The sequence below is a fragment of the Narcine bancroftii genome, chromosome 12 (assembly GCF_036971445.1).
Source record: "Narcine bancroftii isolate sNarBan1 chromosome 12, sNarBan1.hap1, whole genome shotgun sequence".
NCBI classification, from domain to species: domain Eukaryota; kingdom Metazoa; phylum Chordata; class Chondrichthyes; order Torpediniformes; family Narcinidae; genus Narcine; species Narcine bancroftii.
Window position 1 is genome coordinate 26,414,913 of NC_091480.1, and position 25,505 is coordinate 26,440,417.

At 42.2% G+C, this 25,505-nt stretch overlaps 1 protein-coding gene across 3 annotated transcripts in view; it reads left to right on the forward strand.

Annotated features, from left to right (window-relative positions):
• The window catches only part of sdk1a (sidekick cell adhesion molecule 1a), a 681,074-nt gene that overhangs the window by 402,965 nt on the left and 252,604 nt on the right, over positions 1-25,505 (forward strand). For 2 of the 3 annotated variants that reach the window (XM_069906184.1, XM_069906185.1), the window contains 3 exons: positions 20,495-20,685; positions 21,238-21,321; positions 23,234-23,428. In XM_069906184.1, coding sequence (XP_069762285.1) covers positions 20,495-20,685; positions 21,238-21,321; positions 23,234-23,428 — 470 coding nt within the window. The remainder of the gene's footprint in view (positions 1-20,494; positions 20,686-21,237; positions 21,322-23,233; positions 23,429-25,505) is intronic. The other variant, XM_069906186.1, reaches the window with a different exon arrangement.

Genomic DNA, 25,505 nt, shown 5'->3' on the forward strand with positions numbered 1-25,505 from the left:
GTTCAATTTTGACATTTAAGAAAAAATTGGATATGTACAAGGATGGGAGGGGTATGGAGGGATATGGTCTGGGTACAGCTCAGTGGGACTTGGCAGAAAAATAGTTCAGCACAGGCTAGAAGGGCCTAAGGGCTTCTTTCTGTGCTGTATTTTTCTACGGATCTATGGACATTAAAATTCTGCACCTTTCTGACAAACTTCCATTGTTCCTTCCTTAATATTCTTTGCTACCATGCCAATACAGTTAAAAGGCCTGGATTCCACTCCCAAAAGGGAATGTCGTTATTGTATCTCATTGCTTCCACATCCTGATTTCTGAACTTAAGCCACTCTTATTAATTGCAGTCATTTCCAGCATCGTGTATTTTCTACCTTTCATGTTCAGCCCTAAGCCCTGACTCAGGAATGGCTCATCAGATTGCACTGAATTATTTCTATTCTGCTCTCACTTCATCTCTTCGTTCATCAGTATATTTGAATCTGAAGAACCCTTTCTTGTCCATGTTTGACATGACACTGAGAGACTCCTTGGTTCTGGAGTCAATGCTGAGGACTCTCAGGTCCACTCACTCCCACCTGTACACACTGTACTGCCATTTCTGATCTGACTGCCTTGCAGGTGAGACAGGTAGCACCAGCTCAATGAAGGAGAGTGTGAAACATTGTCAATTGGTGCAGTTCTCTGAATTCCATGTCAGTCTGTTGCTTGAGTAGTCCATGAAACATGGCTCAGTTTTTAAACCAGCCCCAAATGCTTGTCAAAAGGACTTTGCAAGGTTGACATCAATGAGTATAAATGGTTGGCTATATTATTTATACATCTCAAATGTTAGAGCCATAATTGTTACCCAGGAAACCTGAGACACATTTCATTTTGCCAGATTCCATTTCCACTTGTTAAAATGCAACTTTATGACATCTTGGAAATACTTTCAGTTATTTTCATACATATATGATGGTCGTGCAATTTCTTTTTTGACTTGCTTTGATTTTTGTAAATTTCTTATCCTCTGCTGCCATGTCCCAGCTTGCTTGGCCACGGCACACGAACCATGGGTGTAAAGGGTGGGGCCAGTACTGCGCACACTGCACTCCACCTAAAAGCTCCTTTGCGCAGGACCGAGGACAGGTCCACGTCCTCCCCCTCCACGTCCTCCCCCTCCACGTCCTCCCCCTCCACGTCCTCCCCCTCAAAAGAAAGAAGAATTTATTCACTTTATTCACTTGCAGAACTACTCTTGCATGTTGGCTTAGACACTTGACCTTGTTCAACACCTTATTTTGAGGTAGCTTCTTGTCTAGACAGTGGGCATGGAATTGATTTTAGAAAAATGTCAAACAAATAATCCAATTTACAATGTTGACAAATTATGACACATTTTGCAGGAGTTGAAAATAGAATTCTTCTCTTATCTTAAATTATCCAAGTCAACTTCCTGGGCAAGGAATATAAAAAAGCTATAAAATTCTTGGCATAAGTAATTAAGAATTAGCAGCAAATACAATCAAATTGGGCACGATGAAATTGAATTATGATCGTCATGCAGGGTCTTTTTATCATAACTTGGATTATGATCTAACAGTTTACTTTTGGGATAAGCATCAGGTATCTTCATCCAGACAGGCCAATAGAAATAGGATATGCAACGACATTTTAATTAGTTTTTTGAATAAGTAATATCTTAAGATGTTTGCGAGAAAGTTTTCTAACTTGGTATTGTTCCCCATTTATTTTCCAAATTACTTCAGATCTTTCTACCAACGTTACAAAGAATAAGAATGGCACTTTCTTATTTCGAGAGAGGAAACCTTTAGCATTCAAGCACCATGAAACTTGAGATGAAGTTTATGTACCAACTATCATATTTTGCTTGTTGGTATTAATGATACCACATCATTCTCCTTTAGCCATTTCCTTGCCATGAAAAGTTTGCCCAAACCAGCTATTGGACTGCGGATGATATTTTGAGTAAAAAGATATTTTCCCAGTACAAAAGTGGTACAAATTCACCTTTTCTTGTGTTATCAAGATAGAGAAAAAGTATTGAGAAAAGCTCAGCAGAGACAAGGAGCACTTGAATGTCAAGGGAGCAAAATTTTATTCTATCCAGATCTTTTGAAAAGAAGAAAAAAGTCTTCAATCCTGTAAAAAAAAGACTTTATGGGAGAAAGGATATCGTTCCTTTTTGTGACACCCAGCAACCTTGAAATATTTGCCACCAAATGGACAAAGCAGGTTCTTTGTAAACCATTTAGAAGTGGAGAAATTTGTTGGAAGCTTGCCAAATCTACAGTCGAGATGAAACCTTGAGGACTAAATACGATCCTTACTTTTAATGATACCTCTGTATAAATTGAACAGGAGTTAAACTATGTGGCCATGGGGTTTTTTTCTTAACTAATAAAAGAAATGTACTACAAATCTCAGGAGGGTGGGGAGAGGGAAAAGGAGGGTACTGACAGCGGCAGATTCATGTGGTTATCTGTGACTTAGGTCACGGCCCGCACAAGGGAGGAAGACAGTGTTGCTGTTGATAGCAACACAAGACAAGATTTTTGCTAAGTAGTATTATATTTATATTATATTATACTATATTATATTATATTATATTATATTAAGAGCCAGCTCCTCAGTGCTTGACGTCCTGTTTTGCGGAAACTGGCAAAATGTTTGGCCTGGAAGTCAGGCTGAAGAAAACTGAGGTCCTCCATCAGCCATGACTACCATCCCCCCCACATCTCCATCGGGCACACAAAACTCAAAACGGTCAACCAGTTTACCTATCTCGGCTGCACCATTTCATCGGATGCAAGGATCGACAACGAGATAGACAACAGACTCGCCAAGGCAAATAGCGCCTTTGGAAGACTACACAAAAGAGTCTGGAAAAACAACCAACTGAAAAACCTCACAAAGATTAGCGTATACAGAGCCGTTGTCATACCCACACTCCTGTTCGGCTCCGAATCATGGGTCCTCTACCGGCATCACCTACGGCTCCTAGAATGCTTCCACTAGCTTTGTCTCCACTCCATCCTCAACATTCATTGGAGCGACTTCATCTCCAACATCGAAGTACTCGAGATGGCAGATGCCGACAGCATCGAATCCACGCTGTTGAAGATCAAACTGCGCTGGGTAGGTCGCATCTCCAGAATGGAGGACCATCGCCTTCCCAAGATCATGTTCTATGGCGAGCTCTCCACTGGCCACCGAGACAGAGGTGCACCAAAGAAGAGGTACAAGGACTGCCTAAAGAAAGCTCTTTATGCCTGCCCCATTGACCATCGCCAGTGGGCTGATATCGCCTCAAACCATGCATCTTGGCGCCTCACAGTTCGGCTGGCAGCAACCTCTTTTGAAGAAGACCGCAACCCCAACCAACCAATTTTCCCTTGCAACCGCTGCAACCGTGCCTGCCTGCCCCGCATCGGACTTGTCAGCCACAAACGAGCCTGCAGCTGACGTGGACATTACCCCTCCATAAATCTTCGTCCGCGAAGCCAAGCCAAAGATTATATTTAGTAGTGTACCTTATTCCTTCTTTGTATTTTTACTTTTCCTTTCTATCTTTGGATTGTCAGGGGGCAAAGAGGAAACACAGAGGATGATAAATTATATTGTAAAGTGGTGAAGGTTTGTGGGAAAAGGCGATGGAAGTAGAGTATTGCAATAAAATGTCATGAGTAAATTGATTAAATTTTTAAATTTTAATATTAATTGGATTAATATATTCTGAACTATGGACCATTTTGAATATGTATGCGCCTAACGCAGATTATGAGAAGTTTAGTAAACACACACAAAAATCTAGTGGTAGATAGATATTTCAATTTTTATTTAAACGATTGTTAGATAAATCTTCAAGAGGAACAGATAGAAATAAAACAGCCAAGACAACTTTGACTTTAATTAAGACTTGAATTTAATAGATATATTGCGAAGGCTACATACGACTGATAGGAACTACCCTTTTTATAGCACGATTCATATTCTAAAATGGGCGTTTTTCTTGCTTCAGGTGGATTATAAAGCTTGACTTTTGTCTGACCATTCACCATTATTGTTACAGATTGAAATGCCTGATAAAGAGAAATCAATTTATAGATGGAGATTAAATAGTTTATTTTTGAAAAGAGTAGATTTTTGTGCTTTTGTAAGAGAGCAAATTCAACAGTTTTGTAACCTGAATTTACACTCAGTCTTGGATAAGTTTGTGATTTGGGTTGCATTGAAAACTTTTTTATGGGGAAAAATAATGTTTTACCATTAAATTAAAGAAAGATTATAAGAGAGAACTGGGTCAATTAGAAAAAGAAAGCACCATGGATGGTTAATATAATGAGTTTATATGAATATATATGAATCACAGAATTCATAATTTTGAATATTATTGAGTTCATCCATTACTTTTACCAACCTTTGTAACTCTGATTTCATTCCCATCTACTCTTTTACCAAGACTGATGTTAAACGTTTAGTTTCAAATTTTGCAGTACAATACACAAAAATGCTGGAGAAATTCAACATGTCACACAGCATCTTTTCAAAGAAAAGAATAACTATTATTTAGGCCCTGAGCCCTTTGTCACGTTTTGGGCAAAAAAGAAGACAGATACCCAAATTAAAAGGTAAGGAGAGGAGGGGGTAGGGGGAAGAAGTGGAGGCTAGCAGGTAAGAGGTCATAGGTGGATATGAGTGGGAGGGTAGAAGAGAAGAAAGCTGTTCCAGAGAGAGAGAGAAAATCCTTGTTGGAGTCAGTTGGAAATTGGTAGTTGGGAAATGGCCCTCCAAACATGAGTGTTTTCACACCCTTGGTTTCAACTTTAAATAGATCCAATTTTGGCAATTTTATCCCTCAGAATAATGATCAAAATATGATAGAATTTAATTTTTATATCTTAAGATAGATGTTTATTTCTGTCTTAAGACTGTATATATTTCCACATGGTCAGTAAAATGTTTAAAAAATGGCTGAATATTGTGTCTTCCTTCCTGGTTTATGGTATTTGAGAATTCCTTCATGTGATTGACTGCTCAGCTGAGTTGATGGAAGAAAGGTCCGTCAAAACCTGGAATCCTTTGAACTGATGCAATTAACACCATTGAAGAGAAACAATAGGGTACAGCGGCAGCTACACTGCTATCTGAAATAACACACAACCAGTGAGCAGCACTGATTTATTGCAAGCTGCCTGGCTGGACCTGGCTGAGAACCGAGCTGGGGGGCGCTAACGACACCAAGGCGTCACGTGGGTTCCAAAGTGCGGGCTTCTGAGCCCGGTGTCGAGGTCGAAGGGGAAACCCCCGACGGCGCTATTTTGGCTGGCTGCCCCGCCGCGTGTATTACAAGCAGGGCAGGTTCCCCTGCCTAATGGCATGCCGCCACACAGCACCCCCAGAACCGGTGCCAATGTCCTTTTTAGTCAGACGGCCTCGCTTCTTGGGCTGGGCCACAACTACTGGTTCGGTGGGGTCAAGGTGTGCGGCTTCAGCCTGTCCACCATAAACAGTTCCCTCCTACCGCCGATGTCCAGCGTGAACGTGGACCCTGAACGCTGGACATCTTTGTATGGCCCTTCGTAAGGCCTCTGCAGAGGTACCATGGATGGGCCTCGCCGAATAAAAATGTACTCCACGGAGTGCAGCTCACTGGGGACGTAAGAGGCCCTTGTGGCGTTTTCTTGGCGGTAGTGGGGGTGCGAAGGAGCCCAACTGGGCCCGGAGGCAGGGGAGTAGCTCATGCAATGACTGCTGGGGGTTGTGAGGTGCATTGACGAACTCACTGGGTAGCGCTAGCGGTGCGCCGTAGACCAGCTCGTCTGATGACACCTGTAGATCTTCTTTGGGCGTCGAGCAGATGCCCAGGAGCACCCAAGGCAGTTCGTCCACCCAGTCAGGACCAGTGAGGCGGGCCATAAGTTCCGACTTAAGGTGGTGGTGTAGTTGCTCGACCAGCCCATTGGCCTGCGAGCGATAGGCCGTGGTGTGGTGTAGCTTGAACCCCAGCCTGTTGCTGAGCTGTGCCCAGAGCGCAGAGGTGAACTGGGCACCCCGATCACTGATGAGGTGATTAGGGACACAAAACCGGGTGACCCACCGTGTAATAGCGCTCAGGAGCAGGAGTCTGTGGAGGCGTCTGGCATCAGGATCGCCTTGGGCCAACAAATGGTGCGGTCCACCACCGTGAAAAGGTAATGGTTACCCCGGGAAATAGGTAAGAGCCCGATGATGTCCACGTGAATGTGGCTGAACCATTCCCGGATGTGCTGGAACTCCTGTACGGGCGCTCTGGTGTGCCTGTGCACCTTGGAAAGCTGGTAATGGGTGCAGGTTCTGGCCCAGCCCACAATCTGCTTCTGCAGCCTGTGCCAGATGAAATGCTCTGCCACAATATGGACCGTGGATCTGATGGAAGGGTGCAAAAGGTCATGGATATGGTGAAGACTTGCCTGCACCACTGCTGGGGAACCACTGGTTGCGGGGTGCCCATGGAGACATCACACAGGATGGTGCCCTCACTGCTAGGAACCAGGAGGTCCTGGAACTGCAAGCCCGTGATGACGGTCCTAAAGGCCCGCGACTCCTCGTCGGACTTCTGGTCCAGGGCGAACTGGTCAAAGTCAAGGCAGGGTGTCAGCACACAGATGGCCGGTCGTGAGAGTGCATCGGCGACCACGTTGTCCTTCCCCGCCTTGTGCTGAATGTCGGTGGTAAACTCTGACACGAAAGAGAGGTGACGCTGCTGGTGGGCCGACCAGGGATCCTTTGCCATGGTGAGCGCCTGAGTGAGGGGTTTATGGTCGGTAAAGATGGTAAATGTCCTTCCCTCCAAGAAATAGCAGAAATGTCGCACCGCCAGGTACATGCCCAGTAACTCACGGTTGAAGGTGCTATATTTGCGCTCTGATGGGCGAAGAAGTTGGCTGAAGAAAGCCAGTGGCTCCCACTGTCCATTCACTTGCTGCTCAGGACGGCGCCGACGGCTGTGGCAGAGGCATCGATGGAGAGCGCCATATGCAGGTCGGTGGGTGAGCATGCTAGCCTCCGCAAGGGCAGGCCTCTGAAGTCTAGTCAAGCGTTTTGTGTTTGGCCGCGATGAGGGGCAAGAGTGGCTGCATGCTGCACGCAGCACCTGAGATTAAACTGTTATAGAAGTTGACCATACCTGCGAACTCCTGCAGCCCCTTGAGGTTGTCCGGGCGTGGGAACTCCTTGATTGCGCGACTTTCATAGCATCAGGCGTGGCTCCTTCGACCGTGATGATATGGCCCAGAAAATGCATGGTCTCTTTCCCGAACTGGCACTTGGCTGGGTTGATCGTGAGGGTGAAGTCAGCCAGTCGGGAGAAGTGGGTGCAGTGCGCAGCTGGGCCTTGTGTTGCGCCCGATCCCTGCTGGCAACAAGGATGTCGTCCAAGTAAATGAAGACAAAATCCAAGTCCCTGCCAATTGAGTCTATAAGGCGCTGGAAGGTCTGGGTGGCATTCTTGAGCACGAACGATATGCAAAGGAATTTGAACAAGCCGAAGTGGGTGATGATGGCTGTCTTGGGTATGTCCTCGGGGTGCACTGGGATTTGGTGATACCCGCGCACCAGGTTGACCTGGGAGAATACCCTCACACCATGCAGGTTGGCCGTAAAGTCCTGGATGTGAGGGACCGGGTAAAGGTCAGGAACTGTCGCCTCATTGAGCCGCCAGTAGTCTCTGCAGGGACACCAGCCACCAGAGACTTTTGGGACCAGGTGGAGCGGTGAGTCTCAAGGGCTGTCAGAACGCCAAGTGATCCCCAGCTCCAGCAGATGTGAAAGCTCTTCCTTCGCCACCTGGAACTTATCCGGCAGGAGCCGGCGTGCCCTGGCGTGGACCAGTGGGCCTTGGGTGGGGATGTGATGGAACACCCTGTGGTGCAGTGAGGCAGTGGAGAACTGTGGCTTGAGGAGGGCCGGAAACTCATCCAGGATACGCTGGAACTTGTCCTTGGGCGTGTTGATCGTGGCCATCTGCGGCTGTTTTTTGTGGGAGGTGTTGAGGCGAATGGCCTGAAAGGTACGGGCATCTACCAGGTGCCTACCTCGAATGTCAACCAGGAGCCTACCTCGAATGTCAACCAGGAGCCTGTAGGCGAGGAGGAAGTTGGCACACAGGATGGCGGTCGGAAGGAACAAGATGGTGAACCTCCACAAGAACTTTTGCCAGCCGATCTGGAAGTGGATGGCCTTGTCTCCATACGTCTGGATCTCTGTTGCATTGGCTGCGTGGAGGGGAGGTCCTTGAGGCTGGTTCATGGACTCGATGGCCTTGGTCAAAATGATGCTGATCTAGGCCCCAGTGTCGACGAGGAAACGTCGGCCGCTGACTAAGTCCCACAGGTAGAGAAGGCTGTGTCCTTGGCCAGCCGCCGCAGCCATTAACAGCGGTCGGCCTGCTCGTTTCCCTGAAACGAGCAGGGCTGACGACACTTTTGAGCCTTGGCTCCCCAGCGCTGGTGGTAGAAACAGAGGCCCGGAGCAGATGTCTTGCCTCTGGTTATGCTGTTTGTGGTCCCTGCAGGGACTGGGTTTTCTACCACAGTGCTAGAGGAAGGCTTGGAGTGGTCATGTCCATGACTCGCGATCTGCTGGACTGCAGAGCCCTCCGGGAATCGCCATAGCTCTTGTGCCTTCTGAGCAACCTTCCTCGGGTCAGCAAAGCTCTCTTGGGCCAGTAGCAGCCAGATGGTCGAGAAAAATGCACTCAAAAAGTGGGCAGTTGGTGTGATCACCCATGAGTGCGAGCATCTCGTCCATTAGCTCAATCGGGTCCTGTCTCCCAAGGCGTCGAGGTGCAGCATCCGAGCGGCATGCTGGTGCCTAGATAGTCCAAGGGAGCCGCTGAGCACCCGCTTGATGGTCCCCTATTTATCTTCCGCGGGTGGGTGTTGAACGTGGTGCAGCACATGTTTGGCGGTGGCCTGGTCCAGGGCGGCAACCACATGATAAACCTGGTCATGTCTGATGAAATCTGGTGGAGGTGAAACTGAGCATCTGCGTGGCTGAACCAGGTCTCCGGCTCCTGAACCCAGAAGTCAGGAAGCTTGATGACTATGCCACTGATCGAAGGGTCGCTCATGTTGGGTTCAAAGGCGTTTGAACCTGTTGGGGTCACCAATTGTAGCGGCAGCTACACTGCTAACTGAAATAACACACAACCAGACGGGTTGAGCTCAGTGAGCAGAACTGATTTATTGCAGGCTGCATGGCTGGCTTTATACTCCCAGCCCGGACCTGGCTGAGAACCGTGCTGGGGACGCTGACGACACCAGGGCATCACGTGGGTCCCCAAGCGTGGGCTTCTGAGCCCAGTGCCGAGGCCGAAGGGGAAACCCCCGACCGAGCCATTTTGGCCGCTGCCCCGCCGCATGTGTTACAAGCGGGGCCAGTTTGCCTGCCTAATGGTGTGCCGCCACAAGGGAAAGCTTTATGGGCAGCTTTGCTCAAATGTTGCTTTGCTGCCAATGTCAAAACTAATATTCCAAATGTAAATTTCTTTCCTCTATATAATTCAGTAGTACATCATTTATAAAGTCAAAAACATCATAAATAACACAGGAATTTACTTGAGATTAAGCACTTAACTGCCTGAGCAGTGTGTATCTCTGTTTGCTCATTCAATGTGAAATTCTTGGTGACCAATTGAATGGCATCAGCTGGGAATATGAGATGCAACATTGAAGCCACTGGCTCTGCTTTAGGTTAATAAACAAAAGGTTGGCGCTGTATCCATGGATGATGAACTACTGCTCACTAGCTGGTGCTTATCATCACGGGCGAATGTGGAGCTCAATTCTATTATTTATTCCGTCCACCGTGTTTCTAAGATTCTCCATAATTACAATAAAGTTTTTTTTAATTATAATTTTAATATTCAGAATCCTTTTTCATCCAATCCATTCAGAGACACACTCCGTGTAAAACTGCATTTCAGCAATTTAAATTTTTTTTACATTTCTGCTTTGAAGTGACTTGGAACCATTTTAATGACTTTGGTCCCAATGGCCTATTCTAAGAGTCAGAAAGTCTAAAAAAAAGGTTGGCCTCTCTTACTTAAAAGGCTTCCCACAGACTAATGGATTTGTGATAGATTTGACTCTCATGACAAAATGGAAACAAAGGTATGTTGTAAGTAAAATGTGAGTCGACTTCTTGATTTGTTAACTGCAATCCCTCATCAAGGAATTTTCTCAAATTAATCACCTAATTTCATAAGATTGGTCATCTCAAACTTCTCCAAAGCCATCCTGTCATTACCCATTTCAGTGCATGTATGATTTCCTGATTCCTTTCTTATTTATTAAGACACAAAAGGAAGCCATACAACATATTGTATTCATGTTGGCTCCAAGGATTACCATGAGTCACAGCCCAGGGGAGCCTAACAACTTATTCCATCGCATTTATCTTTGATTCCTTTGCCTACACTTGTACTAAGGGATAATTTGCAACAGAGGTATGGGAGGAAACTAGAGTGTCTGATGGAAATCCGCACAGTCACAAAGTGAACATACAAACTCCATACGGATAGCACTTAAATCAGACATTGACCCCTTGATCTATAATATAGGTGTGTCACCGTGCTGTTTGTTCATTGGTAATCATCAAGTGTTTTGTGTGCCCGATGGAGATGTGGGGGGGCTGGTGGTCATAGTGGGGAGCTGGCTGATAGAGTTGAAAGACTACATAAAAGAGTCTGGAAAAACAACCAACTGAAAAACCTCACAAAGATAAGCGTATACAGAGCCGTTGTCATACCCACACTCCTGTTCGGCTCTGAATCATGGGTCCTCTACCGGCATCACCTACGGCTCCTAGATCGCTTCCACCAGTGTTGTCTCCGCTCCATCCTCAACATTCATTGGAGCGCTTTCATCCCTAACGTCGAAGTACTCGAGATGGCAGAGGCCGACAGCATCGAGTCCACGCTGCTGAAGATCCAGCTGCGCTGGGTGGGTCACGTCTCCAGAATGGAGGACCATCGCCTTCCCAAGATCGTGTTATATGGCGAGCTCTCCACTGGCCACCGTGACAGAGGTGCACCAAAGAAAAGGTACAAGGACTGCCTAAAGAAATCTCTTGGTGCCTGCCACATTGACCACCGCTAGTGGGCTGATATCGCCTCAAACCGTGCATCTTGGCGCCTCACATTTCGGCGGGCAGCAACCTCCTTTGAAGAAGACCGCAGAGCCCACCTCACTGACAAAAGGCAAAGGAGGAAAAACCCAATATCCAACCCCAACCAACCAATTTTCCCCTGCAACCGCTGCAACCGTGTCTGCCTGTCCCGCATCGGACTTGTCAGCCACAAACGATCCTGCAGCTGAGTGGACATTTACCCCCTCCATAAATCTTCGTCCGCGAAGCCAAGCCAAAGAAAGAAAAGAAATCTTCGTCCGCGAAGCCAAGCCAAAGAAAAGAAAAGAAGAATCATCAAGTAATTCCCTGAACAGGCTTCTCTCTCTGATGCAGTATTTGCTTCCTTTATTTCGCCCCTTTTTTCTCATCTGTATCTCCCTCCAGCAATGTCATCGAGAAGCTCAGCAGCAGCTTCAACGTGTCCTGTCTGTAGATAACTCCAAACTCTTCCCCATGCTTTTTCTGTCATTTTTAATTATTACCCAAAAATGGTCAAACTATTTCCCCAATATTCAGTGTGAACATACATAAATGACCTTCCAGTTTGAAATTCATTTCCAAGTGATTAATTCTATGCCTCACCTGACTTTGAATCAGATGGATCAAAATTTAATTTGACTTGAGATATGCCTTAATAAGTAAAGACACTGTTCTTACCTCACCCATGCTTCTGTTGACTCCTGGCTGTAGTATTATGATTCTAATATCCTTTTTGTATGACCCCTTACAATCCCGTGAGAGGTCTGAGCTCCTCCACATCCACGTTTTTTCCATTGGTCATTGCTGCATTATCATTCAGTCATCTAGTCTAAACACGGAGATGCTGCAGGAACTCAGTCGATCTTGCACCATCCTTAGGCAGTAAAGACTGGACATAGATTTCCCTTTGGCCACCCATTTCAATTCCCTGTCCCATTTCCTTGCTGACATGTCTGTCCAAGGTCTCATGCACTGCTAGACTGAGACTATCCGCAAATTTGAGGAAAAATACCTCATCTTCCATCTGGGACCCTTCCGACCTGGCAGCATTAACATTGACCTCCAGTTTCTGTTCAACACCCCCGCCCCAATCTTTGTTCCCCCATCTCCTTTCCTCTAGTTCTGTCTCTTTTCCCTTCCCCCCGCCCCCCCCCCCCCCCACACCGTTTCCTTCCACAGAACAAAAAATCTCACCTTTCCTCTTATCGTGACCAATTAACACCTTTTGTCTGTCAGTCTGGACTCCTGTCCCTCCCATTCTTCCCCTTTCCTCTCCTAGTCTTTATTCAGACACCTGCTTTTTGCTTATACTGTGAAGAAGCACTCAGGTCCGAAATGTCGGTAATATATGGACACTCTGAGGCCGGCTGAGTTCCTCCAGCATCTACAGCCACAGCATCTGGAGACATTCGTGTTTCACTTCATTCCGTAATCAGCCAAGATCTGATGATACTTTGGTGCTCCCTCCTTAAAATGTTCTGAAGCTCTTTCTTATTTTAAATTATAACTTAATTGACGGCTATAGCACTGATCGAAGGGTCGCTCATGTTGGGTTCAAAGGCGTTTGAACCTGTTGTGGTCACCAATTGTACCTTTCTACTAAACTCCTGGACATTTTTCCACTATCACTATATGGTTCAATATCAAATTTGTTTTTACATGAGGTGCCTGAAAATAAAAATTGTGATCTATTTGAAATATGGAGTTTTACATCTTCCCATATTACCAACCACAAAATAGGATCCAAAAAGTTTCAGTCAATTAATTAACCCTTCAATACTGTTTATTAGTAAGAAGCCAATAAACACATGAAAAATTGTATACTTTATTAACCATTTAATCAATGCTATTTATATATTGAATGATCAAATAATCAATAGATTGCACTAATTAACAAAATAATTTACAAAGGTGGTGGTAAATGGTTATGTCACTATAATTCAGTAATAATTGTTTAATGCAATACGTGAGATTGATTAAAATTGATTAGATTAGTTTAGAATTTAAATCTGTGGATCAGTGAAAGTTAGAATCTTTCAAAAGACATTTTATTCATGCAAAAGCTAGATGCTTCTAATTAACATTATGTAATTAACAAGATCATCATTGGATATATTGGTGAATTGATTGGCTTCTTTGTGTAAGTCGGATTAGTTTACCAAGATGTCAGAGGTACTGTTTGTTTTCTGTTTGATCTTCTATTGGTAAATTTATTTTCGTATTGGCTTAAAATCTTCCCTCCTTTGATCCCATAGAAATTGGCACATCTCAAAAGCCTTATTATCCTATTCTTATCTAACTTGTACATGAGTTGCATACTTTTGCTCCGCTTTCAAAATTGTAATTTCTTATATTACGAAGTCTAACCTCTGGTCAAAAGCTCCAATGGCTCTATTACAAGAAGACAATCATTTTTAAAAATAGGATTAAATTCAGAATTAGAGAGCAGTAGAACATAGGGAATACCGATATATAATGGCTTTACAGGTAGTTAGGGTCACAAAGTAAGCTTTTAATACATTGGCCTTCATAAATCAAAGTGCAGGAGTTGGGATGTTCCATTGAAGTTCTACAAGGCATTGATGAGGCCACATTTGGAGTATTGGGTGCTGTAGTGTGGGCTTCTCAAGCTCCCACATAGGCATTGCCAGATCTTCTGTCTTTTGGCATTTGTTGTCCCTGTATTACTCATCAATCTGAATGTAGAGCCCTACTTGGACAGAACCCTGCTCTTGGTGTTATCTCCATCTTCTGGGTCAAAATTCACCATTGGTTCTTGCGGATTGGGCATTCTGTGATATGACCTGCAACCCGATTGTAGCTTTTGCAAGTTTCTCCTTTTTCTCAGACACTTCCCAAGGGTTTCCATTGTTCTCTGATTTTTTTTTTTCAGATTTTTATCCATTTTCTGAAGGACTACAAGACCACAAATACCCAGCATTGTATTTCCAAAGCACTGCCCAGCGTGACCGTGGGCCAGGGGGTTTGCTTCTTTCTTTCTTTGCATTTTTCTCTTTTGTATACATATCTTTTTTTTAGTCCAGTTTACACTACCAATAAATAGAAATTCTGCCAGGCCCGCAGGAAAAGAATCTCAAGGTTATATGTGATGTCATGTATACATTTGAAATATGAATTTTATGTTGTTTTTCCAACATTGGTACCACTGGCTTTGTTGCATCAATTTCAGCCTCACCTTCTTCATTTTCATTGCCTACCTTTCCAAATTTAAATGGACCCAAAACTGTGGTCTTGCTGTAAATTATTGGCTCTCTGAACCCATGTCTTACCTGATTACTCTAAAATTTTAGATTTTAAGTCATCTCCTCCACCATCTCGGTGTTTTGAGCATTGTTTTTGAGGGACGTGCATATGCAGTTTTCATGTTGTCATCTGCCTGCACCTCAAACTAATTGTGATTAGTTTGCTTCTTTGTTACTTTTCATTTTTTTCATAATTTTCCTTGTCTTTTTCACACCCTATTGTTCTCTAATTCCTTGAGGTCAATATATTATTGCTTCATTATTTTACAGTGGTTTGAACAATTTAATATTTGTACAATATTGTCAATCTTTCTTTGTTTTGTTTAACAACCCAATGGCATTCATAATTTCCTGCGAATCCTGTGTCCATTGTTTAGCCTAATGCTTCATTTCATGAATGATGAGCCACTCAGGTGCATTCTCTGAAACTTTCTTGTGTGTGGCTATTGCATTTTATTCCCAGGTGGCCTTGATTTTTTTTTTCATCTCTCTGTATGGTCATCTTTTCCTTAGGTGGAGCTGAGAGTGGAAGATCTTTTTTGGGACTTTGGTGTTGGGCATGTGCAGTCAATCTGTGCTGTCAGTCTCTGTCTCTCTCTGTCTCTCTCTCTCTCTTCTCTCTCTCTCTCTCTCTCTCTCTCTCTCTCTCTCTCTCTGCTTATCCTGCTTTACTGACATTGGACGTGTATTATCTCTACCACTAAAGACACTTCCCTTGGGTATACCCAATGGGTATAATGAAAGACTCATTGTCTTTCATTATTGTACCACTAGTTTCTGCTAATAAAAGCCATGATTATTGGTTAACTACACAGCCTTCATCTTCTTCATTAATTGGCACTTCAGCATGGTCAACTGGGCCCTGAATAATTGGTATGTTGGTCTTTGGCATGGAGCAGGCACTGGCATTGCTTCATCTATCCCTCCAGTGAATTTGTTGGAGTGTGCAGAGGCACAATTGATGATATCTTGAGGTCTGCAGTAGGCAGTGAAGGTCTCAGAAACATATGTCCCTGCTGTTGAGTTAACCATAAGTTTTGTGCCAGGTCTATGGTCTTGGCTGGTTTTGATCTTTAACTGTCCATTATGAAATTGGTGGGGTTTTTTTTAATTGGCATCTACCTTTGGTGAAAGGTGCCTCTTGGAATATGTGAAATGGTCCATATTTTCTAGGGTCTCATCAGAATCAGAGCACAGTGAGGTTTGCTTTGGGCAGGTCGGTAAAGAACCTTTGTTCATGGGGATACTGAGTGTAAGGCCCATCCTCTCCTACTTCAATGAAAAGTCAACAATGTTTTGGTGTTCAGGAGAATGAGGGGCTTGAACTATCTCTTCAGCAAGGTAAGTTAGTGGGGGATGGTCATGAGAATAATCACTGATCAACAGTGTGCACAAACGTAAGTGTTATCTACATGCATCAAGGCGACTGCAGTTCTCTTGAATTTGGTTCTGAGGGATAACCTGAACAGTTTTCTACTGGCTCTGACAATCAACTCATTTCCCATGGGTGGGGGAGGGAGAGGGGGGTTAGGAAGTTGGTCAGGGATGAGGTGACAGTGGCTTGGAGTTCAGTAGGAATGGTGATCTACTGATGGAACAAATGAGAAAGATTGAAAAAAGTGTTGGAGCAACGACGTCACTGATCTTCTTGGAGATTGGTTATCTTTTGAACCCACTTTGGGTTTCTTGTTTAACAACAAGAAGAAAACAAAAGATTTCATTCATTCAGGTGCTATGCTGTTTGGCTTGGATGAGCATGTCTCTTCATCTGTCACAATCTCTGACCCTCCGAATTATAGTTATGGCCTCTCCTGTTCTTCTTCCATGAAGGCTCAAGCTTTGAGCGGAGACTGTAATCAAGGTTGAATTCATGATTATACAAGGGAAGAATACTGAAGTGGTTTCCCGTTGCCTTCTTCAGTTGGAGTATCCATGCTGGACGGGTAATCCTTTGATCAGCAGATTCATCTGCCCAGCATTTTTTGTTTTACAGCCATAAATACCAATTTGTAGAATCTACTTGTAAAAACCATCCACCATCTGCAATCCATGGCTTCTCTTGACCTTGATTGGAAGGCTAAACGGGTACTACACTTTTCTAAAGGGTGACCTGTAGGCTATCGGACGGAAGGAGTGTTTACACCTTTTTTTGAGTAATGGTGCAGCACCGACACCAGAAACAAAAGATGAGAGATAAAGTAAAAACAATGTTGGATATATAAATGTAGACACACACGCGTGGGTACACTCACACACACACAAATCAAAAATCTGTTATCTAAAAGAAAATGTGACCACAACATCACGTCACAAGTTGAAAAAAAGTTTCACCCAACATGCTCATGTGGGGCTCTGATGCGCCCTTAGCACCAGTTTGGTAACAACTGAGCTCAGAATCAGCCAGGAAGGCAGACACTGAATGGCTGGATGCCAGCTCAGAGAAGCAGGCTAGAATCTTGAGCCATCAATGAGCAACTGGAGGAAGTCAGTGGGTCAGGCAGCACATGGGGAAATTGTCCTTGTTTCAGATAACTCCCTCCCCTCACTCTTTTCATTTATTCTTTACCCTCCACTGTACTTGCATCTCTGCTGTCCCAGTGTCATCAAGGAGAGCGGCCTCCCAAGCAGGAGCGGGGAACTCAGACTCCCAGACAGGATCGGCGACGGCGGTGGGGAGGTGTCAGGGATCGTTGACGGCTGATACAAGTATTCTGCTGATGCAACTGGGCTGCTTAGTCTGGTCCCAAGCATTTTATATATGTATATATCAAATATATATGTATATAAATATACACACTCACATATAAATATATAAATATGCACACACACACACACACACACACACACACACACACACACACACACACACACACACACACACACACACACACACACACACACACACATCTCTACACTTTTGACCTGCTGTGTTTCTCCATCATTGATTCAAGATCATATTAGTTGCTTTTTGTCTGCTGTAAGGCAGACAGATTTGCCATTGCCAGAAATTGCCTGATGTACCTCTTAAAATCAGAGAAAGAGAACCAAAAGAGTCTCCCAGAGTCACTGAGTGTCCGTGGATTCGCTTGCAGCGCTCCCGCAGCCTCCGCAGCCACACAGAGACTATTCCAAGCCATCTACAACCTGAGTGCCAGATCAGAATCTCCAATATGATTGGGACACCCTCTCGCATCCCAGTTCCGATAAATCAAAGGTATCCCTTGATTTTCTCTGCTTATTCTCAGATGGGGAGGGTGAGGGGTGGTAGACTCCTCGTTTTCTGGTGCCGTGCGCCAGTCCTTCACTTGCCAGGAGTCTGCGACCCCTAGTGGCCGCTGACGATCATAGGCATCGCCTTCTTGGGCACAGATGCCGTTGTTGCGGGATTTTAAATAAAACTGCCATTGGCTCCTTGAACAGGCCATTCGTAATCTGTACGGAGCTGGTAGCAGTTGCACTGGGCGGGTGCTGTTTTGGATTTGCAGTAGTGGTGGTGCATTGAACTCGGTCAGCCTTTGTCATTTTATAAGTTAGTTAACTTAACAGACTTTGCAACATCTCACTGTTATGATGGTATCCTAGAGTGGCAGTTTTACCATGTTCTTAATCTTCTTCGGTATCATTTTATTGTTTTCAAGATGTTTCTGATCATCTTAATGTTATTGTTGGTGTCAGTAAATAATAGCTTCATTGCAATTCATATTTTGTGGTTTAAATTGCAATGAAAGGTCTAATTTGTGTTAACATTTTGATATTGAAAGCTGACCGATGTACCATAAATAAATCTCAGTGACTCAGAATATTGTTGACAATCAAGTAAATTGCTATGTTTACCCTTGTAGTTCCAAATTATATTTTTGTGTCCATTTACTCATTCAAGCCTTGAAACCACTGCACAATATATCACATAACGTGAATATAATTATTATATGCACTTAATTTAATCTTCTGTCAGTTCTCAAATTCTTAGATATCTGCAGTATTTCCAACGAGGTTGTCTGAGATGTCCTTTTGCCGCTTTTATGATCAGTCTAGGATATCTGGAATGATAATGCTAGTTTGAAGCCAAGTATTAATGGATCATTACACAAGCAATCTCTGTGGACTGAACAGTACATTAGGCTGAAGAATGCAAATGATTAAATGATATATTAAACTCAGAAGCTGTAGCCAATCCATTGGTACAGTGCATTTGTTGTCTAACTGCTGTTCAAATAAGTGATAACAAACAATTGCTATTACATATTCCATAGTGTTATTTTCCCTGTCTCACAAGCTATCTAGCACTTGTGAAAGAGTGATCAAATGAAGAATGATGATGGGCATTCCTTAGTCCCTTCTCACAGTTAACTATCAAGCAATGCTACTTCAATCCTGCACCAATACTGCCAAATAGTGTAATACACCAATGCCTAAAGATGGGGCAGAAATTGGGTTAGGTAGCTAGCGTACCGAATCTCTGTTCATCAGTATGCAACACATCGATGCGCTTTCTGAAGAGTGTTTGACAAATAGCTGCCTTTACATAAAAGGGAGATTTCGCAATGAAAAGGAATGGGACTGATCCTCTGTCCAGGGTCCAGGATTTCTCTGTGGAAGTCCTGAGGTCCAGCACTGGTGAGAACTTATCTTCTATTTATGCAACTTGTGTTGCCTGCTACACCAGTGGATGCTAGAAGGAGTCAAACTGAGTGCAGATTTCCCATCTCTGGGTTAAACCTAGTAGAGTTTTTAATCCCATTGAAAACCAGTGGGGGGGGGGGGGGGGAATTTATTTAATTAATTCAGTTTAATTATATTTAAGGTTTAAGTTGGAGAATTTTTAAAATTCTTTTTAATGCTGTTGATAGGTGAAATCCTCACCAGCTATATAAAAAAAACCCTTCACCAAGCGCAGCTGAGAGATGCTTGTTTTGCACAATGTTGTCAAGGAGCCAGGCTGATAACTGGGGACAGGCTTCAGAGAAGATCAAACTTTAACATTGGCCACATTAACCAGCAAATTAATTGATTTAAATGCCCAAATTGTGCTGGAGCTGGGAGATTATGCTTGCACCCAATTAGTTCAATGTTTTCATCAATCTTAAATTCAAGGAAACTTTGTTCGTCAGTTTCTGGAAGTGCAAACTGATCATGGGCGTCTATGAGAACAGTGAACAATGGGATCTGCACTCTCTTCTTAAAACTGATGGGGATTTCGGTATTGGGAAAGAAATCGGAACAGCTGGGAAGGAAGTAGCAGGAGTTAGATTAAGTCAAGAACTGATAGAGAAACATGGGGAAGATGATTAAAAGAGACAAAGATTTTAAAAATAGTTTATTTCAAATCCTGAACAATGCATTGCTTGCAAAAAATAAAGAGATAATCCAGTCAAATTGTTCCTTCTCTGGATGCAAGAGGTTGAGTGACATTGTAGGAGTACAAGTTCAAGTTTATTATCATCTGATTATACGTATACAACCTGATGAAACAATGTCTCTTAATTCCATGATGCACCTACAAAAACACACAATGCACGGTACATAAAGAACACATAAATAGGATGATTGACACAGTTGTAGGATGCTGTTCATTAATCTCACAGCCTGTAGGAAGAAGCTATTCCCTAACCTGGCAGTCCTGATTTTGATGCTCCCATACTACCTTCTTGGTGATCGTAGGTTGAAGATACTGCGCAAAGGACGGAAAGGGTCTTGAGTACTATTTAGACAATGTTCCCAATAACTGTCATCTATAGAGTGAATCTCTTCATTCAAACGATACTTTCTAAATTCCAGTACCAAGTTTAATTGTCGATTCATATGCAAGTACAGCGGTTTAATGAAATTGTCAGGGTGTTGAAGAGCTGCAGAGTAACGAAAGAGAGAAACAAAAGATAAAATCATCCAATAACTTGTGGTGATTTGCAGTTCACAGGCCATCTCTCCCTATCACGAGTGCCGGATAATATGCACCATTAAACTCGACATTATTTTTGGCAGCAGAACCTGATCTAATTCATTTGTAGCTCACTTCCTCGATTAATAAAACTGGTAGGCCACTGAATGTTAATGTACAAATTAATATTCTTTCCAACAGGCCTGTGGATAGACTGAGTATTACCTGGGAACGAAATGGTGTGAAACTGAAAAGTGGAATTGGTGTTTTTGGAAGGCGACTGACGATCATAAATCCAACGTCAGCTGACACTGGAAAGTATGAGTGTGAGGCCACGTTGCAGAGCAGCAATGTTCTTCCTGTCCATGCACATGCCTTCGTGTCCATCATAGGTAACAACTCTGTGTTCTCTGCAGATAGTATTTCCTCTCCAGATTTTAAAGGGAGGAAAAATATTCACGGCATTAAAGCTTTTCAAACAAGTTATCGGTAAAAGTTTTTTTTTAATTATTACGCTGCTTCTCTTGTATGCTGCAATGAGCTGAAGCAGAAATAGTGGGTTTTCATCAGTATTTTCAATTAGCTTCTGAAATTTAGGACTGAAAAAATTCATAGCTTTTGTGATCTTCACTTAAGATACAGATTCTAATATGTCTTGTTAGAACTGGACGTTTAATCAAGCATATTGCTGTCAAGAGTTCTTGGGTTGGGCAAGGATAAATGTCTCATTTATCCAGTGAGTATCAGTTCATACTAAATTAGGTCAGTGCTGGGTTTGTTGTTCCCGTCATCCTGTTTCTGAGCGAAATCCTTTGAAGTTATTTTACTCATGGGCGAGAAACCATTTATCTAGGGGATAATGAGAGATAAACTCACGTTATATTTAATGTCTACTAGTACATGTTGAGGGATATTGGTTTAATAGCATTTTCTGCATCTTGTAGAACCACCATATTTCACTGAAGAACCCAACAGGAAGATCCAGGGTGAAGTAGAAAAAACTGTTGATATCCCATGCAGAGCTATGGGTGAGTGTCAATTAAAGAGAGAAATTCTCACCCCTGTTTGAATTGTGGATTATCCCTGCGGTGATTAAGAATTGGTGCAAATTTAATTTCCCAAACATTATTTGAATTTATAGTTTCAAATTACTTGAATTTAAAATCTTTAATTGCCGAGTTTGAATTTGAACTTGTGTCTGCAGGAGGGCAATTCAAACATCTGCAAATTCATCCAGTAACATAAGCACCAAGCCATTGTACACTATTACACATTCACACAAGTAGAAATATGATAATAACCAGGTGATCTGCTTTAAAAATGTTGATCAAATGTTCAAGGATGGCCAAACATTAGTGATAACTAACCTGTCCCTCTTCATTATTGTACCATTGGATCTCTTTATACTCTTCAGAGAGGACGTGTGACTCTCAGTTAACATTATATCCATAAAACACCATTAATGGGGTACCATTATTTCAATATTGGCATTGGTGAAGGAGCCTTTGTTGACCCTCTCCAGGTGACCATTATTGTTGGAAGAAATTGTTTGCCATTGTCTGAATAAAATGGCTTTAACTCAGGTTGACCTTAAAAATAAGAAGTTGAACAATTAGCTGTAATCCCTAAACCTGGAAAATAAAAAGTAATTACCAGTAAAAAAAATAGCAGTATCTATTTCAGCGCACTATATTCAATGTATCTGGAAGTATAGAAATAATTTAATTGAAAAAAATTGCTTAGAAGGACTTGACCTTCAGACCCCAAAGCACCCTGGCTAATATTTTTCATGGTGTAAATTTCATCACTTGCCATGGTCCCTTAATCCTTACATGAATTAGGTTTTAATGATGTTTAATCCTTGATAAATCTCGTTTACCAGAGTGTTACAGTCATTAGTATCGCTGCCTCACAGTTTCAATAGCGAGTTGAATCCTTTTTTTTTTCACAACTTTATTTATTCGTTCAACAAAGTTATTACATACAATTAAAAAAAAGTACATATTGTGAACAATAAAAAAAATTTATAAAAAAGAAGAGAGAAGAAAAAAAAAGAACCCCCCCTCCCCTTCTCAGCCAGCTCTCTTTAGGAGAGCCAAAAAGAAAAAAAAACTAAAATATATTTACTAAAATCTAATCAAAGTTAATTTAAATGTAAATATTCTGAATATAAAGACCACTTATTAAGAAAAAAAGAATAATTATCATGTAAAACATACATGATTTTTTCCATACCAAACAAGTTTTCATCTCATTATGTCATCTATTAATATCAATCACATTAGCAGTTTTCCAAGTACTTACTATACATTTATTTGCTACAGATAAAGCTAAATATATAAAAGCAATCTGAAATTTATCTAATCCCAAATCTTTCAAAGGCTTCAACTTACCCAACAAAAATATTACTGGGTCTAAAAGTATTTTAATCTCATACAAATGTTCCAAAAACAATTGAATTGCTTTCCTAAAAGATTGTATATGTACACATTAGCAAGTTGAATCCTGACCCCTGGTGCAGTCTGTGCGGAATGTATATAGGTTATCTAGATTTCCAGTGGCACTTATCTTGGGTTGAGAGTAGGTTAAAATTATCCTATGTGGGTAGATGGAAAAGAAATCAACGAAATGTTTACTGCCATGAGATCAAGTTAGAAAAGGGGAAGAGATGGGCGGTTGGACTGATGGGATTGCTCTGCAGGGAGACAGGATGAGCTAGCTGGCCTCCTTTTATGTCATAAGTTTTGAAATAGAAGCTTCCACCATCATTGTTTATTTGTGTAACTTCTTGTGAGATGTCTGTCCATGTAGTTTGGAACAGTTGCACAACTGACAGTATTTTGTTGTTTTAGAGATGAAATAATATCGCGTTCAAGCTTCAAACCAAGGTCAAAAAAAACAGCCTGTGTACTGTGTGATTTAACTCTTCATTATATGCAGGTATACCCCTACCGAGTCTGGAGTGGTACAAAGATTCAGTCCCAGTAATCATGTTGAATAACAGCAGATATAAGGAGATGGTAAGCGGAACCTTGCAGATCCAAGGGCTGGTCCCTGAAGATTCAGGAATATTCCAATGCTTTGCATGGAATGAAGCAGGAGATATTCAGACACCTTCCTATCTCACTGTTACCAGTAAGCATGAAATAGACTTTTTTTTCTACAGGAAATCATACCTGCCTCTAAACCTTTAGAATCAAATAAAATGTAGTGCAGTGGAACACATTCCACAGTTAACACATTACTGAGGCATACACATTATTTGTTTTTTTTTTAAAGAATTCCTGTTTAAGCATTACATTAAACTGCTACGACATCATAGTTATATTTTAAACCTACCATATGTTCAAAATTAATAGTTTCATATTTATTTTTGTGTACTTATAAACAAGTAAATATTCCATTAATATAAAATCTATTTAAAAGTAATGTCTATCAACATTACATGTATAAAAATGTGTTAATTTGTTTATCAAAAATCACTTACTTCCTTTAAATATCAGAAAATGAATCAATTGACTCCTTAAATACCACTTCCTTGCATGGGGATAGAAACAACTGATCCTGCTTGGTGGGCTTTTTACAGTCTTGGTTAATATTCCAGGAATTAAAAATCAATAGTTTAAACAGGTTTATGTGCTGGCATTTTGAAACACCGACAAACCTTGTCGTCAACAGACAATCATCTTTATCAGATCATGTTTGATTTGTGGAATTCTGTTTGCAGTTTCTGCAAATAAATTTGTTTCCAACTTCTTTCAACTTTATACAGAAAGCCATAAAGCTTTGAGGCAAGGAAACAGGCCCTTGGGGCAAGTGTGTCCATGCAGGTCCCATTTGCCTGAGTTTGGCCCATATCACTCAAAACCTCTTCTACCAATGAACCTTTCTAAATGTCTTGTACATTTTTCTACCACTTCCTCCTGCAGCTCGGTTCATATACGCACCCCCCCTCTGGATGAAGAAGATGCCCCTAAGATCCCTTTTAAATCTTCTCCCTTAAATCCGTGTCTTTGAATTTTAGATTTTCCTTCCCTGTACAAAAGCATACGACTATTTTTCTTATCTGTGTCCCTCATGACTTTATAAACCTCTATGTCCCCCAGACCCCTACACTGCTACATGTCTTTTACATCCAGTTTACTCTCACTCCAGAATTGAAGAAGAGATTGCAAATGTAGAATTATGTTAATATTGAGTCGTTGGCTTGACCAAAATACTTCATCCATAGTTCCCAGAATGAAAGCACTTTTCAAGATAAAGAAGAAAAGGGGAATGTGGACCGTTAAGCTGAAGGCACATATAATGAAGAGAGTGTTCAATGACTTTTCAAGACTGGGAGAAATTGAATAAAATGGAATGGTTCTGAGAGAGTATTTCAAAGAATAAGACTTAGTGACTGAAAGATCATCCTCAGATAGAGGTGCAGCAGGAATAAAGAGCAAGCAATAAATCCAGTCAGGGAAGCTAGAGCATATGGTCTGTGATGATTTGTCTAAGTGCCTGGTGTGAGGTTGTGGGAATGTATAAATGTGAAGGTTTTAAAATCAATTTGTTGGGAAACCGATAGGCAACAGAACATGACAGTGATTTTTTTGTGTGTGTGTGTGTGTGTGTGTGTGTGTGTGTGTGTGTGTGTGTGTGTGTGTGTGTGTGTGTGTGTGTGTGTGTGTGTGTGTGTGTGTGTGTGTGTGTGTGTGTGTGTGTGTGTGAGAGAGGAAGAATGTATGCCAGGGTTCTGAATTAATTGAAGTCTGTAAGGATAAGGGACAATGTTAGTAAGAAGTGCTTTTAAGAAATTAATCTTTGAAGCTAAGATGTGGATTAAGGGATCAGTAATCGTCAGTAGAAATGCAGGAGCACATTGTTCTGCAGAAATTTGGCAATAAATTATTTAAGTAGTCTTAAAAAAAATCACATTAAAATTGGTCAGGAATGTTCACATCAACAAATTTAGCATGTGTGTGGCCAGATCTTGAAATTAAAAAAAGGCTGAAGATGAAGTTAACTGAATAAAGGATTGGCTTCTTCTGGAATATTTGTTGATAAATGAATATAATACCAACAGTTCTTGATTGTCTATCAATGCCAGGTAAACAGAATTGGAGGTAACTCCAATGATTTGAAAGTAAACCTGTTTACAGATGATGCTGGTGAGATGTGGTATCATAAGAAGTGACCATATGGTAATTGCTTTAGGGCAAACAGGAGG